Genomic DNA, 17567 nt, shown 5'->3' with positions numbered 1-17567 from the left:
GGGTAACTGACTGATGCATGTTTATTTAAAAAAGAAGAACCGACAATAAAAAAATATGAACACCGAATATTTGGATTTAGATTTTGTTGCCAACGAGTTGCCAATCCACATTGTTCAGACTATAATCTAAACAGTATAACTCTTGCCATATAAATGAGAATAATAGCGCCCTCTTGACAATGATCATATATTCCTGGTCAGTGTTCACAATTATGATTTACCCCACTTAGTTTACCCTTTGTAACTTCTAACACTGATTTAGCAGTAAAAATCGATATTTTAATTTTATGTATTATTTTTCCCAGAATCGGTAAACAATTATGTGACACATATAATAATTTCGGGCATAAAGAAAAAAACATGCATTTAAGGGTTAAACTTCACATTCACACTTCGCGCCAATAAACAGGGGGCACAGGCACACGTAGGCTGCTCCCTCCAGTTCAAGCAAGCTCCCTATAAGATATAATCTAAGTCTAAGATAAAATCGCGCCCCGAGTAAAAACGTGTGTCGTAAAGTAATAAAAATCTAAGAGGATCTGTTTAGGAATAAAAAAATAGAAAAATATTTTTCGATCAATATTTATTTTATAAGTCTTATAAAATTCAATAGTTAACTACATTGTATAAAGAGAAATCAGACGACATTTTATTGAGAAACTATAAAAACGAAATGCCTTAAGCAGTTAACAGCGCATTCAAAATGCCAATTACAATAAATTAACGATCACTAGTGCCGTTGGCCCGAGGTACACGTAATTTACACATTTTTTTTATTTAAAATGTAGTCCGTCCAACCAAACGCCTTAGTATACCTAATAGTACAGATGTAGTGAACAATCCTTTACCACCGTATTCTCACGGAAACGCACGAACGTGTTATGTTTTTTAGTCAGTCTCAGTACAAAAAGTACTGAGGTTAACTGAAGTAGCACGACAAAAACGTTTCCGAGAAAATACGATGGCAAAGGACGTTTACTACATGTAATAGTAGAAAACATATTCGCATCTCTTTTTCAGGGCGTTCGGCACCAAAAGTTATGTCACCGCTGGTTGGTTGAAGTCCAGGGATAAACATTTGGTTGAACATACAGTTTTAGCTACAATATTACACCTTATTACCTAAAAATAAGGTATAATTTTGTGTGGACAGTCAGTTTCTAGCTTATACTATAGTATGACACCTAGCAGGTTTAGGTACGTAAATTCATTAATACTTCACAATGAAGAGTAAATGTTATTAAAAATTTGGCTACAGTATAATGGTATACGTAGTTACAATCAGTGTTTGTATATTAATATTACGGGTAAAATCCATTTTCAAAATCAGACTTTTTATGGATACATCAACATAAAGAACAGATAATTACTCTTTTATGGTAGAAATGCCAAATAAATACCTACATAGTAATAACATATGAGAGCAGAGAATTTTATATGTTGAAGAGTTATTTATTGACGTATGTATTATTTCCTTACTTGGATACGAAAGCATATACTTTATCATACGTCAACCAACTCGGACCATAATTTAAACGTATTTTGAGAATATAATTTATACGCAAAACAGTCACGTTATCTTTTTATAAAGTGAGTTCGAATAAATACGAATGATTGTAATGCAGTTATTTGCACCGTGGGAAAAGCTATGTTGTCCCATATAGTATCAGAAGATGGGTCATACTGAGATTAATAAAAAAAAACCAGTCTGTTTCCGAAAGTTAAGGACACTGAAGCCAATTTTAAGTTGTAGTATAGTACCTACAACAAAATACAAATAAAAAAAGGAATAAATGTTAAGTAACAGCAAAGCTGCTACTAACATGCTGCGGTTAATCGAAAGGGTTGGAAGTCTAGGGGGAAGGCCTTTGCCTAGCAGTGGGACACTTAAAAAAAACAGCAAAGAGAATTAAGAAGACATATGAGTGCTAACTCCATACATCGGTTTTGTTACCAAAAAGACTATTATTTTCGTAGTCTACATATAGCGTCAAGTAGCGGATCGATCAGAACTGCTACTCTACCAGGCCTCCGTCACTCGCTCAAGGCCACGCGCTATATGCCTACCGCTCGGCGTATCGTCGACGATACAACCGACAGAGGGCCGCCGAACGCCCGCCTGAGCGCTCGCACCGCACGTTTCCCGCGCTTACGCTTAGAAATGCCGAAACCACGTAATTATTGTGCAGTAGATGGGTGTAAAAGTCAAAAAACATTTTTTTTTCGTTTCCGAGAGACGAAGAAAGGTGAGTAGTATTTTAAATCTATATTTATGAATTTTGTCACCATTTATTTCTTTGTACATAATTAGGTAAATCGTAAATTAAGGAGTTTTTGAGTCAGTTGATAGGTGTGATAAGTGTTGTTTTTAAATATTTGCGTGACTCGCACGCCGGGCAACACAGTCTCGACTCTTTGTGCGCGTACTTATGGTACATTTCTTCTCGTCCTGAGCAGCAGGTATTATTATTAAAATTTTGTAGGCTATTATAGCGTAGGTATTTTCGCGTTTGTTTGGGAATGATGTATCTGTTACGTAGTAACTATTTATTAATCTGTGACTCGACACAGAATGTCACATGTGTCGCGACTGACGAAATGCGTATTGCTCAACAATTTATAACTAATATTATAAATAAATGATTTATGATTTATAAGCAGAATGAGTTGAAAATACAGTTCCGGTTACTCTGGTTATAATATTAGCTGAAAATCGTCGACCATTAGACTTTCCGTTTGCAGCGAAATCTATTGTCAAGTAGCAGTACTGAGAGTTCCGCTACTTGACGCTAGATGTAGACTACGAAAATAATAGTCTGTTTGGTAACCAAACCGATGTATGGAGTGAGCACTCTATGGCTTCTTAATTCTCTTTGGTAACAGGGAGAGCTCTAAATTAATTCCTCCATTTTACTCTAGCAAGCCTTTGAATGTCACGCCTATCTATTTGCGGCGCGTCATAGTGAACCTTGTTGAAATGCACGAAGGTTGATATTGGTCTGTAGCCGCGCGCATCAGCTGACGTCTTTGGCGGTCAAAGGGTACAATGACGAGTAAGGTCAGAAGTTGTGGACACTGGGCAAGTGGGCAGGCCATATGCTAGATAGAAGGATGTAGGTTGTGACTTGTGAGGAAACTAGTATGCTCTAGATTTACTGGCGAACACGCCGCGAACAGGGCACTGGCGCACTGCACATCTTACTACGTACTGTCCGCGCGCGAATTCCGTGCACGGCTGAGGAATATTCGGAATGGGCGTCATATCAGTGGTGTCATTTTGTACGTACGGGCGCGGCGGACCCCCCCCCCCCCCTTCCCCCTCTGAATGCACGGAATTGGCGCGCGGACAGTAATTTATGTTAGTGTTAGGTCCCGAGTCTTTTTAGTCTAAATTTGAAAAACTAGTATTTATAGTTTGTCAAAGGACTGTCTCATTTCAAACATAGAGAATCATACTATCTTCGTCTTACACTAGTACTAGCACCCAAAAGAAAGGGATGAGTATAGTTTTTTTTATTCTTATTTACTGACAATTTGGTTTGACCAACTATACAAGTATTAGGGTGGTATTACACCTGTCCAATTTCTTTGTCCAATGTGTATTGCGTCTCACATTTTGCTTAATGCGAGAGTGAGATGCAATCGCATTGGTCAAAGAAATTAGACAGGGATACCACCTTAGCGCTTAAAAAACTTCCGAGTCTTTTAAGGCCGTTTGCCGCTGTCTTTGTCACATTTCGCAAGAAAGAACGGGAAAGAACATACGCGCCAAGTGTCAATTCTGATCGAATTCTTTTTTGTTTATAATAAATAACCGAGTAAAGTAGGATTAAAAGTCCGAGTTAGAGGTTACTTTGGGAATTAATTGTATCGAGCGAAGTGTCATAATTCGTGTATCGGAAGCTATGTTGTTAAAGATAATATAGTCAAGAACTACATATATTTTTTCCACGTCTACGAATATCAACGCCTCTTAGAAAAAAGATCATATAAGGAGATTTTTTCGCCTTCTGGCTCAGGGAACCGCCTTAAGTCCCGAGTCGAGTCCTTTCTTGAGTCTTTTATAAGCACAACACAAAGACTTCAGCGTCCGAATAGAGACTTCATCAACAATGTTACAGGTTTTAAGGGTTTTATCTAAATAACAGGTAAGAAAAGAAGACACGAAGAAAACTGCATTTTTTTTGTTTAATAAATGAATTGAAAGTTATCTGAAAAGGACAGGAGTCTAGAAAAGACTCCGGTTCTGTAACAAACTAAAAGGACTCGAGTCATAACCAACACTAGTTCATGCGAGCAGTGAGCGAATCCTGAGCAGGCATATGGACGCCCCTTTAGAAGTCTGTGTACAGTCACCTGCAATCATATGTTATACGATCTTATTTATAGAGCCATAAGAGCGTGTCACATATTTTTGCGGCCTTCGAAGAGTAACATATTATTGCAGGTGACTGTAGAGTAGTAAATTGCTTTAGGCTGATTATGAATATTCAAAGCTCCCATGTCCCAATCTATCCAGAACAGAAAGGAGCAATGTGCAATCCTTCACGAGCCTTCAGTGGCAGTTTACGCCTGCGCGGTGGGTCCGTGCGGCGCCGGGGCGTAGTCCTCGCTGGCCTCGGTCACCATGGGCTCCTCCTCCTCGGGCTCCGGGATCTCGCAGATCTTGGGCCCGTACAGGAGCAGGTAGGCGCAGTGCCAGTCACCTGAAATTATTGAAGATTATTTCCTATACAATCGGGGGTAGGGCGCACATGGCTTGTGAAACAGGTGTTTTGTCAGACGAATACTTACTGAATACTGTTGCCGCGTAGGACCCAGGCCACGTAGTGCCTCGGGCACAGTACTCACCTCCTCCGCTGAGCTTGAGCACCTCCTCCTCAGGCATAGTGCTGACCTCCTCCGCTGAGCTTGAGCACCTCCTCCTCGGGCACAGTACTCACCTCCTCCAATGAGCTTGAGCACCTCCTCCTCGGGCACAGTACTCACCTCCTCCAATGAGCTTGAGCACCTCCTCCTCGGGCACAGCACTCACCTCCTCCGCTGAGCTTGAGCACCTCCCGCTCGGGCACAGTACTCACCTCCTCCGCTGAGCTTGAGCACCTCCTCCTCGGGCACAGCACTCACCTCCTCCGCTGAGCTTGAGCACCTCCCGCTCGGGCACAGTACTCACCTCCTCCTCGGGTACAGTACTCACCTCCTCCTCGGGTACAGTACTCACCTCCTCCGCTGAGCTTGAGCACCTCCTCCTCGGGAACAGTACTCACCTCCTCCTCGGGCACAGTACTCACCTCCTCCAATGAGCTTGAGCACCTCCTCCTCGGGCACAGCACTCACCTCCTCCGCTGAGCTTGAGCACCTCCCGCTCGGGCACAGTACTCACCTCCTCCGCTGAGCTTGAGCACCTCCTCCTCGGACACAGCACTCACCTCCTCCGCTGAGCTTGAGCGGTTCCCGCTCGGGCACAGTACTCACCTCCTCCTCGGGCACAGTACTCACCTCCTCCGCTGAGCTTGAGCACCTCCTCCTCGGGCACAGCACTCACCTCCTCCGCTGAGCTTGAGCACCTCCCGCTCGGGCACAGTACTCACCTCCTCCGCTGAGCTTGAGCACCTCCTCCTCGGGCACAGTACTCACCTCCTCCGCTGAGCTTGAGCACCTCCTCCTCGGGCACAGTACTCACCTCCTCCGCTGAGCTTGAGCACCTCCTCCTCGGGCACAGTACTCACCTCCTCCGCTGAGCTTGAGCACCTCCTCCTCGGGCACGGGCGTGACGGCGTCGTCGTCGCAACGCAGCCACGTGTTGCCGCGCAGGACCCAGGCCACGTAGTGACCGCTGGTCGCCGAGCGGCCCTTGTGCGTCAACACGGCTTGGAGACGGTAGTACCCGCTGTTGTTGCTGCCTGCGTCTGTAAACAAAAAAAATGAGACTCCAATTCGCATTATCGCTCACGCTCACGCTTTACGCGCATGACATGAGCACGACGAGTCACTTTCTGTACACCGCACGGTAGTAAGAGAGAAGCACTATAACTAGCTGGTTTAATGTACTGAAGCCAACGTCAATTTGACAGTTATTTTCGCGGGAATTCCCAAGTAGTAACTCACAAGGTGATGTGTACAATGAGCATCTGTTGTCGCTCCGCTGTTGGGTTGAGGAGCGGTAGTCATCATAACGAAAAAAAAAATCATTTCCTAACGATTAAGAATTTATAAAATTAGACAAAAAATTAAGCTTAGAATAAATTTAAAAGTGGATAAATTACTGCCTTGGATGAGCCTTGAACTCACGGCCTCTGGATCGACCTCCACCGCTCTGCCAACTGAGCCACCAAGACCTCATCCATAGTCAGCAAATCTATATGGGTTCGCAGACGTTTCTGCTAGTTAAAAATTAAATTAAATTAAGACAAAAAAAAATTTTAACGAAAAAAGTCTCTTCACAAACTTACCATTTTCAAACCAATATGGCAATGCTCTTTTAGGTTTGGAGTCCTTTTTGCTGTCGCCGTGGTTCTTATTCTTCGCGTGTAACGATGACTCGACTGACGCGTCTTCTAATTCCTGCAATAGGAATAATTTTGTCAGTCAAGCTAATAAATATAACAAAGTTTTAAAAACTGGCACAAATTTTAAATCAATTTATATTTACTAAGATGGCTTAAAAATAACAACCTCATTTAAGTAGTGGTTATTTTAAGTTTAGCCCTAACTATTTTAAACGCCTCGCCACGCCTATTACATATATTTAACACGCCATTATAAACCTTATCAGAATGCAAGAAGGTTCATCTTACACTGTAACCGTGCGCGTCTGTGGACGTCTTTATGAGAGATTTCAATCATCAAAATACTTTAATACAGAAAACCAACTGAACCCTAACTCAATAAAGTCCATTTTAACTTGAATTCCTCATCGGCGTGAGCAACTCCTGTAGCTTCGGAGTACAGTCAGCTGCAGAGAAAAGTGACCCCTCTGCATAGAAGGTTGTATGCAAAGGTGCTAAGCGAATAAGTAATGCTAACTGTACATAGTTCGTACACATCTAACTCCACAGCGAGCTTGACATTCTTCAGATTATTTCCGTAGATCTATTGACAACGTAATAGTACATTATGATACAAGTGTGCTAAGTTGGTCATTACACACGAGGCGATATTGTGCGCGCGAGCTGTAAGCGAGCGCGCAATAAGAAAGCCGATGTGTGTAATGACCAATGCACACGCGTTTCATACGACGTTTTTCAACACACTTGCGAGAAAAAAAAGAAACTTTCATATTAATCAAATTTTAATAGTTAAAACAGTTAGTATTGTGTGTTTCATCTGTCATACTCGTACTGCCGGCCGGCCCTCGCTCGCCCCGGCCGCGGGCGGCGCGGCGGGCGGGCCGGCCTGGCCGCGCACTGCGCAGGCGCGAGGAGCGCGCCCGTGCCCGCCAGTCCGACCAATTAAAGAAGGCTCCCTTTCCATGCATATTATTAGCAATCAGTTAGCTTCTTAATTCAGTCGGATAATATAATGAAAAAGCACGAGTGGAATAATACACTGAACGAGTACGCGTGTTTAATATCTAGGATTATGAGCCAAAAATGTTGAAAAATAAATTAAAGTACAACGCAATAAGGTATATTTTACCTTGAACTTATTCCTCATCGGCATGAGCCTCTCCTGCAGCTCCGGTGTGCACAGCTCGTACACATCCAGCTCGACGGGAAACTTGACATCCTTGAGAATCTTCGCGTAGATGGACTCCTTCTCTTTGAAGTAGAAGCGGATGAACTGCACTGTCAGGTATGCTGGGAGACGGCTGATTTTTGACTGAAACATACAAACATACATAGTCAATCTGAAATAGATATCATACACTAAAGAAAAAGTGACCAAGTCCACCGGTGACCGAAGCGGGAATCGAACCCGCGTCTTAAGCTTACGCGGCTAACTTGGTCACTTGGTTGTTGGCGGTGGACTTGGTCACTTTTTCTTTAGTGCATAATATCTATTTCAGTTTCTAATTTATATATAAGTTATAATTTATTTATATTTATATAATATTTATTATTGTTGTAAGCACTTGACGAAGCCTGCGTTGCTGATCATGAACTATGTGTTGTATATAATAAACTTAATAATTTGTCAAAAAAAAAAAAAAAAATTACCAGACTATGTATTAAAAATAGATAGTAAGCTCCAAATGTGCTTAGAAATATTAAAATAGTCGGTTATCAGAGTTTCTACCAATTTTTTGGCTAGTGTAAAACATTCCCGCACCAAAAACCCCGATGTATGAGAATGATCATTTGTTTCTGATAAAACCTACTTGTTTATGTAAACCGCAAGCCGCTAATTTATATATAACAGACATAATAGTGTGACTACTTAAAACACAAATCAAAATCACTACATAGTATAAAACAAAGTCGCTTTCCGCTGTCTGTCCGTCCGTCTGTCCCTATGTATGCTTAGATCTTTAAAACTATGCAACGGATTTTGATGCGGTTTTCTTTAATAGATCTCTATCTATCTATTGATTCAAGAGGAAGGTTTATATGTATAATTTGTAAAGATTTTGTGTAAATTTGTTAAACTACCCGTGCGAATCTGGGGCGGGTCGCTTATTTCATAAAAATTATTCGATTTGTACCCTAGTTGGATACATAATCAATTTATTCTGTTAGATGAAGATGTTGGGACTTCAAGAACTGTTTTTATTGTAGACAGCAGAAAAAAAAAAAAGATGATACATACTGTTTTTGTGTAGATCGCATCTCTTCCCAGCGTTTCTGATAGTTTTGTGATTTGCTCTGACATTTTCTGTAAACAAACGAAAACACGTAGAGTAAGTTTTCGGGCGAGTTGAGATTAATAATAATAATAGTAAGTTAGTAACAATATACATAAACGCAACATTTCACCGATAAAATCGCAATTTCCTTGTTTTCCATACATTGGAACGGCTTCTAAGCAAAGTGACACAGTGAAGTCATGATGTGTTGCCATTTGTGTTAGAGCGTTTGGTCAGTAAAGTGGCGATGACAGACTTTGACCATCATTTGTGACTTTTGTATTGCTTTAAGACAATGGGTCCCATACAGACATTTGATCCTCAAAACAAACCTGATCGACTGATCTCATTAAAAAAAATTGTCAACTGTCCTATTGATCTCATACCTAATGCTAGCGACCGCAGCGAAAGGCAGCGTGAGGTCAGCTAAACAGGGCTGAGATTACCAGTGTATTATTATCCGTTGAAGTAGGGGGCAGTACTGCAGTACTCACCGAGCGCAGCCCCGACTGCAGATACTTGACGTCCTGTGAGATGAAGCAGGACAGCTGCAGGAAGGTCTCGTGCGCCTTGGTGGGAGGCTCCTCGGCCTCCGAGCACACTAGCTCCACGTCCAGGGTGCCGCCGAAGTACTGCTCTACTACTGATGTCCTGTTAAAAAAAATCGTCATATTTATAGTATGAATTTTCTCTAATGATTTTTACGCCTAAGATAAGATTATGCGAGCGTTTAAATAGCGGCTGCATCGTGGTGGTTTTAAGGTTCAGATATATGTAATAATATGAGCTATCGCCTACAATGAGGTGGTTGATGGTCCTACATTATCAAAACATGTTACATGCACTATGTACTTTATTTTTTCGTTAAATAAATATTTTCACGATCAAACTCCCGTGAGACTTAATTTATTTTTGGCGGGTCTGAACGTAATTTTATTTGATCGCTGGACATGTTTCGAATCGTTTAGAGTAGCGTCAAGTGGTGCAGTAACTACAACGTGTAGGTATACAGACACAGCGCGCCGAAACGCATCGAAACATGAAAAGTTATAAATCAACTAAAATTACTTGAGCGACACATGCATTTTTTAAATAATTTCATAATGACAAAATCTTTATTTTCTAATCTTTTGCAAAATATGTGTCGTTTGTGCAGTAAGAAAGTAAATAAATACGGACCTGTCGGCGTTAACCGGCGGCGGCGCCGACACCGGCAGGCGCTGCTGCAGGGCGCGCACGATCTCCGTCCAGCACTCGGAGGCATCCTGGGTTCAGGACAAATATTTATCAACGAGTCATTTATAAATATTTAAGAGAAAATAGAGTTGCATTATTACTTTTAGTCTATAATAATAATAATAATAATAAGCCCGCAGGGCAGCTTGTGGCGAGCTGTTGGGGAGTGACGACCCCACGGACCCGAGTGCTCCAGAGAGTCGGTCAGGGTCTCCGTCTCCGGCGTGTGTTCGTCGATCGGAGTGGACCCCAAGGGGACCCGCAGGACTCTCAGCTCTGGCTTGCCTTCATTGGCCGTCCAGAGGGGAGTCGTAAGAGCTATATGCTCCAGGGATGGAAGTGAAAGATGCATAAGACGCGAGTTGGCACAGTGGCTGGTAACAGCCACTGGGTAGAAAGCGGCGCACACCTCTCGACACCCCTGAGCCGCTCACACCGGTGTTGCTCCTGGTCGTCTTTACGACGGCAGTTTCAGGGGCCCATCTAGTCAGCGGCGAGTCACCGCCTGCCTCGATAACGTGTACAGACATTGTTATGGCAGGTGTCCGGACCTCTCAGCAATAGCCCAATCTTTTGACCAGATAAACTTCAATCCATAAACCGGTATACTGTTCACTTTTTCTACAATAGTCCCAATGCCTGCTGCGACCGGTTCATGGGTGTCTATTGGTGGCACCACACAGGTTTACAGGTGCACCAATTTGGTGCACCTGTGAACGGGTTCCAGCAGGCATTCTACATGACATTAAAGCTCTCCAAGGGGCCTCTACGTGTTGGATCTATATCCCCACGCAAGCCTATCAAAAGACCGGGATTTATAGGCCCGTGAAATCCAGAAGGAGATACAAATAATAATAATAATAATAAAATACTTTATTGTGCACTACAAAGAAAAATACATATTACAAACAAAGACAGGACATAAGTGAGTAGGTAACAACAGGCGGACTTATCGCTAAAAAGCGATCTCTTCCAGACAACCTATCATACCTACATGCCCCCCCAGCTATTATCTTATAAAGAAAGTCATTCGTTGGTGTAAAAATAAAAATAATGGCTTCCAAGGCAATACTGTAACTGTAAGGAAAGGTTAAACATCGATCAAGATATTGAGAAATGTAACAAAGAATATGCTTTGCAAGACCATCTCGAGGGTACTCGCCCGGTCCATTCAACTATCCAGGCCTTGGACCTGCTGCGCCAGAAATCTGAAGGGCACGTGCTGCCGTCGCTGTCTTCAACGATCACGCTAGTTATAACAAACCTGTTGCGCCAGGTGTCCGCCGGGCGCGCGCTCGGCGAAGCGCTGCTGTCTACACCGAACACGCTAGTTATAACAAACCTCTTGCGCCAGGTGTCCGCCGGGCGCGCGCTCGGCGAAGCGCTGCTGTCTACACCGAACACGCTAGTTATAACAAACCTGTTGCGCCAGGTGTCCGCCGGGCGCGCGCTCGGCGAAGCGCTGCTGTCTACACCGAACACGCTAGTTATAACAAACCTGTTGCGCCAGGTGTCCGCCGGGCGCGCGCTCGGCGAAGCGCTGCTGTCTACACCGAACACGCTAGTTATAACAAACCTCTTGCGCCAGGTGTCCGCGGGGCGCGCGCTCGGCGAAGCGCTGCTGTCTACACCGAACACGCTAGTTATAACAAACCTCTTGCGCCAGGTGTCCGCGGGGCGCGCGCTCGGCGAAGCGCTGCTGTCTACACCGAACACGCTAGTTATAACAAACCTGTTGCGCCAGGTGTCCGCCGGGCGCGCGCTCGGCGAAGCGCTGCTGTCTACACCGAACACGCTAGTTATAACAAACCTCTTGCGCCAGGTGTCCGCCGGGCGCGCGCTCGGCGAAGCGCTGCTGTCTACACCGAACACGCTAGTTATAACAAACCTCTTGCGCCAGGTGTCCGCCGGGCGCGCGCTCGGCGAAGCGCTGCTGTCTACACCGAACACGCTAGTTATAACAAACCTGTTGCGCCAGGCGTCCGCCGGGCGCGCGCTCGGCGAAGCGCTGCTGTCTACACCGAACACGCTAGTTGTAACAAACCTGTTGCGCCAGGTGTCCGCCGGGCGCGCGCTCGGCGAAGCGCTGCTGTCTACACCGTACACGCTAGTTGTAACAAACCTGTTGCGCCAGGTGTCCGCCGGGCGCGCGCTCGGCGAAGCGCTGCTGTCTACACCGTACACGCTAGTTGTAACAAACCTGTTGCGCCAGGTGTCCGCCGGGCGCGCGCTCGGCGAAGCGCTGCTGTCTACACCGAACACGCTAGTTGTAACAAACCTGTTGCGCCAGGTGTCCGCCGGGCGCGCGCTCGGCGAAGCGCTGCTGTCTACACCGTACACGCTAGTTGTAACAAACCTGTTGCGCCAGGTGTCCGCCGGGCGCGCGCTCGGCGAAGCGCTGCTGTCTACACCGAACACGCTAGTTGTAACAAACCTGTTGCGCCAGGTGTCCGCCGGGCGCGCGCTCGGCGAAGCGCTGCTGTCTACACCGTACACGCTAGTTGTAACAAACCTGTTGCGCCAGGTGTCCGCCGGGCGCGCGCTCGGCGAAGCGCTGCTGTCTACACCGTACACGCTAGTTGTAACAAACCTGTTGCGCCAGGTGTCCGCCGGGCGCGCGCTCGGCGAAGCGCTGCTGTCTACACCGTACACGCTAGTTGTAACAAACCTGTTGCGCCAGGTGTCCGCCGGGCGCGCGCTCGGCGAAGCGCTGCTGTCTACACCGTACACGCTAGTTGTAACAAACCTGTTGCGCCAGGTGTCCGCCGGGCGCGCGCTCGGCGAAGCGCTGCTGTCTACACCGTACACGCTAGTTGTAACAAACCTGTTGCGCCAGGTGTCCGCCGGGCGCGCGCTCGGCGAAGCGCTGCTGTCTACACCGAACACGCTAGTTGTAACAAACCTGTTGCGCCAGGTGTCCGCCGGGCGCGCGCTCGGCGAAGCGCGGCGCGGTGGCGTGCAGCGCGCGCAGCATGCGCGCCGCCGCGCTGGCGCACGCGCCGGCTCCTCCGCCCTCCAGCGCCGCCACCGTGTCCGACAGCGCCGCCGTCAGCTCGCCCGCCGTGCCGCCGCCGCTGTCTACACAAAAGATCACGTTTGTCAGGCCTCGGTTGATCAATGAATCCCTATATAGTGTAGGGAGAATAGTTACCTCTCACGGACGAGATATCGTACACGTAATACACGTGAGGCGTAGTTGAAAACATACTACAGAAACATACACCTATATACATTTAAACTATTAAAATGACTACCAGTTATTGGATAAAAAGTAGTGTACACTTCATAATTAACAAAATATCTCATTTATTTTTATCATAACAGACTTTCCAAAGTTTTCAAACACAAACAAGATCAAAATGGCAATTAACTCACTTTTGTTATAACTGAGGAGTGCGTTTCTCAGTTCTGGAACAGTCTTGAGGCACTGCACGGTCGCGTTCATGTAGCAGGTGTTGCCCAAATTTATCAGGCCTTCAGGGAGGTCCAGCTAAAAAAATTAAAACATGTTCCATCAAAATAATATCTTTTGTAGAGCCAAGCTTCTAACTCTACACCTTAATTAAAATATGTGGCTTGGCCGTTTTGTTACATACAAAATAATTTATAGTGAATACATTTTTCACCTTACGCCCATGTAGCGAAACGGCCAAGCCACATATTTCGACTAAGGTGTAGAGTTTGTGAAGTTGGGGCCTGTAGAGTTAGAAGCTTGCCTCTACAAAAGATCTGATAACTTTTTGACAGTGCAAGCCTTATGGTTTCGTCTTGGCAACATTTTACATGAAATGTTTTGTTGGGATAATTTTTTTTCAATTAATTACCATACCTAGAGGTTTGGTAGGTTTACTGAGTAAATATATAAATAGAGTCCTTATGCAAATGAAGCATAAGTACCCTTCTCTTGATGGAAAGCCACAAATACTTACAGCGGTAGCCAGCTCCGACTCATTCATGTCCTCCACAAACTTGGTCTGTTCCACCGGAGCTGAAGGCACATCCTCCTCCTTGCTGCCCATCACTAGAACTATGGCATTCTGCAAATGATAATAAGGGTTAAATCATATTCATTTTTACTGCAGAACATCCTTGAAAATTTGTAAAAGTTATGGGCAGAGGTCGGCGGGGGTGAGCTTTTTGCCTTATAATATGACGTAAGGCATGTCAAATTATAAGGTAAATAGCTCACCCCTGTCGACCTCTGGTTATGGGATTCTTCACTTCAATTATACCAACTATTAATCAACTTTGTAGTAAGGGTAAATCAACTCTTTTGTGCACATGTTTGCTGCGGTTATATCTGAGTCACACTTTAAAATAGTCATTATATTGTATTTTATTGCATCAAATAGGTGTTACAGCGATTGTTCCAATCATTGCAACTCATCTCTTGGTTCACGGGCCAGAAAAACAGCAAAGAAATAACTATGAATTTACAAATCACAATTGGATTAGTTCAAAATATTCATGCTCTGCTGCTACCATTACATTGGCAGGTAAGATTAAATGCCCAGAAAGTGTTCAAACTGGTATAAACGCAACCACTCACATTAACTAGCTTAAAGGTGCCCCACTCCTCATCCCGCAGTGTGACCCCCTTGCACACAACCTTCTGCCTCTCAGGTTGCACCCCCGTCAGGGCAAAAATTTGTGCCTTAAACAGGACAGGGTCGTCATCTGTGTTCACCTCCACACCCGGAAACATCTCCTTGCCCCATTTGACTTTTACTGCAATTACAAATATTATACAAATAAATTCAATTGATAATTTAGACATTCATTCATAGCATTCATTCATTCATTCATTAAGACTATGGTTTTAAAACAATGTGTTAAAAATTCTCAAAAACTGATAATCATGGCAATACAAATTATTTATTTAAATGTTTAATTAATAAGTGAGGCTGGCAGACATTTTTCATAACATGAGCAGAACCAAAATTACAAGTTCACAACCAGATATGAAAAGGAAATGATTTACAAGCATAATACAAAGTTTACAAGTAACAAAATAATGTTTAAGTGTAGTAGCATCATCAACGCTTAAAAAGTTTTATTATGAATCCAATTAAAATAATAATTTGTTGTTTTACATTTCTGTAACTTTTTGGGAGTTGACCTACATTTAAATGTATTTTTAGGACGAAGAACTGTGGAATGAAACTTTAAAATAGTGAAACACGAAATAAATAAAATAAATAAAGAAAATTGAAATGCCGGTCGTAAACCGAGTATGGTCCTTGTTGACCATTTTAGGGCACCATGACACAGCAAATGAGTTTTATTGTTAGAGACAAGTTTATGGCTACATGTTCATAAATTATGACCCAGATAAAATGAATAACGAGCCCAGAACACTGCAATTACCACAAAAATACAATTTTGATGTCAATTTAACGATTCTAACCTCACAAATTTTCAAATATTACAGGAAATCACATCTAAGATTGACTTACCTGAGTATTTAGGCATTGTAATGTGTGTTTTATCAGTTATTTTATAATAAAAGCCAGATAAGTGTTAATAATACACAAAACTTTTACAATAAATAAGAATTGAAAGTCACGACAACTATTACACCCGCTGTCGACCACAGATCACAGATATGCAAAGTTTATGAATGGCAGACATAATCTGTCAAATAAAATGTCATTGGTGGTATAATACAGGTGAAATTTCGGCATTAGTCCCATTATAAAAGTTGTTCACTATTATGTCCTATAAATTCACTTACGCAGTATAACTGGTGAATAAAATTTCACCTGTATATTGGTGGTATTTAATGCAATGAATAATTTTCCATTTCAAAATCATATTAATTATTTGAAACGAATTTTGTACAATAAAAATCTGACCGTAAAATCTACAATAAAACATGCAATAAAACTATTTTCATAGGAGTATCCTTGTATATATATATATGGATAGGTATAGAAAGGATGCCAATCTCTTAAGGCAGAATTGTTGCAAAAGTGATCGCTTTTAGCTTTAAATAATAGTTCCTAATCTCTCCGGTGGCGCTAGTTAGGCTCTGGGACATAAGGCAATAAATAACCCGACCAAATTACGTAGGTTGTTTTTGGTAGTATTTCGGTGTATGGTGGCGCCGCCTAATTACTGTTTTTTGATGGACACTTTTCATACATAGAGATTTGGCTCCTTTATATAGTCTCCATGCTTGTATAGAAAGTTTTGAACTAACCATAGACATTGAGGAAATTATAAGTCTCTCCACACTCGTGCGCGAATCGCGGCGCGAAGCCGCGAACGCGAGTGTGGAGTCTAGTTCGCTATTCAGCGAAATCGACACTCGCGTTCGCGGCTTCGGGCCCTCCACACTCATGGTCATGGCGAGTGTGGAGCCAACTAGCTCCTAGCTACCATCTAGCAACTAACAACTAGCAACTAGCTAATTAGCGAACTAGGCTCCACACTCGCGTTCGCGGCTTCGCGCCGTGAATCGCTCATGAGTGTGGAGGACCCTTTCGAGCCTCGCGCCGCGTAGTCGAACGGACTATAGAGTTACACAAAGGTGAAGCGTCCTCCACACTAGTGCGCGAATCGCGGCGCGCAGCCGCAACCGCGAGTGGGGAGCGAGCGTCGCAGATCTGCGAAATCGACTGCACACTCGCGTTCGCGGCTTCGCGGCGCGATTCGCGCACGAGTGTGGCGAGGAGGCTTTATTAATTAAATTAAATTAAATTAAATTGTCATTTATTTCAGGCCTAATACACCCATATGTGTTAGTAACTTACATAGCTAATAAAAATAATGTTAGTGCTATTACAAAACAAATTAACATGCAAATTAACAAATGACTAGGAGCTAACTTAGGGCTAGGACACACCGGATGAGCCTTATAAATCTAACATATCACCACACGTTTATGTCTATGTAAAAAAGTAGAAATAAAATAAAATAAAGCCTGACCAGAAATATATGATCATGCGCCATGTTGCGGAATTTCATTGGAACTAATTTCTTACACTGGCAATAATTTTAATGATAGGTTGTCACTGTTGTCAGTGTCATTGTGGCGGTTTAGTTGAATAATGCTTAAGTGTTGAATATTAATCTAATGCGTCTAATTATTTATGTTTTATTCTATACTTCATATTTATTTTATATATCGTTTTCTTCTCTTCCACTTCCTTCATGTTGGCACTATTAACGTTCTGTCACCCACTTCCCGCCAGGCGCGGATCCACCGTTGTGGGCAAGATGGGCATGCCCACAACCTTTTTTACACTTTCACGGTATATTGCATGAATCTAGTATAACTGGATCGGTCATGAGGAGTGGGGGAAAATGACCGAACGGGATAGTCTTATGTATCTTTCAGTAGGAGTAGCAGAGAAAGCGCTGTTATTGTTTGTCCTTGTCATAGTTTCACTTTTCCACCGCTGCCACAACCGAGGTTGTGGCAAACAAATAAGTACGTGACATGTCATGTTTGTTCGTTGCTTGTTTAATTATCGTTGTTTTGTATGAAATTGTGCTTTCTCTTATGAAATATAGTGATGGTTAGCGTTTTGAATGCTTGAAC

General features: G+C 43.6%; 1 protein-coding gene across 1 annotated transcript; it reads right to left on the bottom strand.

Annotated features, from left to right (window-relative positions):
* Nucleotides 1-562: 562 nt before the first annotated feature.
* LOC134749703 (ubiquitin carboxyl-terminal hydrolase 14) lies at nt 563-15636 on the bottom strand. Its single transcript, XM_063684721.1, has 12 exons — nt 15478-15636; nt 14571-14749; nt 13951-14058; nt 13397-13511; nt 12924-13099; nt 9965-10050; nt 9280-9436; nt 8749-8814; nt 7639-7821; nt 6453-6564; nt 5730-5909; nt 563-4706 (listed from the first exon to the last, which is right to left on the bottom strand). The coding sequence occupies exons 1-12, from the start codon at nt 15491-15493 to the stop codon at nt 4567-4569; spliced, it is 1518 nt and encodes a 505-aa protein (XP_063540791.1). The 5' UTR covers nt 15494-15636; the 3' UTR covers nt 563-4566.
* Nucleotides 15637-17567: the final 1931 nt, after the last annotated feature.

The sequence above is a fragment of the Cydia strobilella genome, chromosome 18, assembly GCF_947568885.1.
Source record: "Cydia strobilella chromosome 18, ilCydStro3.1, whole genome shotgun sequence".
Classification (NCBI taxonomy): domain Eukaryota; kingdom Metazoa; phylum Arthropoda; class Insecta; order Lepidoptera; family Tortricidae; genus Cydia; species Cydia strobilella.
The sequence above is the reverse complement of the archived record's forward strand: the minus strand, read 5'-3'. Positions and strand labels throughout refer to the sequence as shown.

Bases quoted from the DNA above. Each gene is read 5' to 3' on its own strand.
- LOC134749703 (XM_063684721.1), bottom strand. The intron at 14,059-14,570 runs GTGAGTGGTTGC...TATCATTTGCAG, and splicing joins GCACCTTTAAGCTAGTTAAT to AATGCCATAGTTCTAGTGAT. The intron at 10,051-12,923 runs GTTTGTTACAAC...TCCTGAACCCAG, and splicing joins GCGGACACCTGGCGCAACAG to GATGCCTCCGAGTGCTGGAC.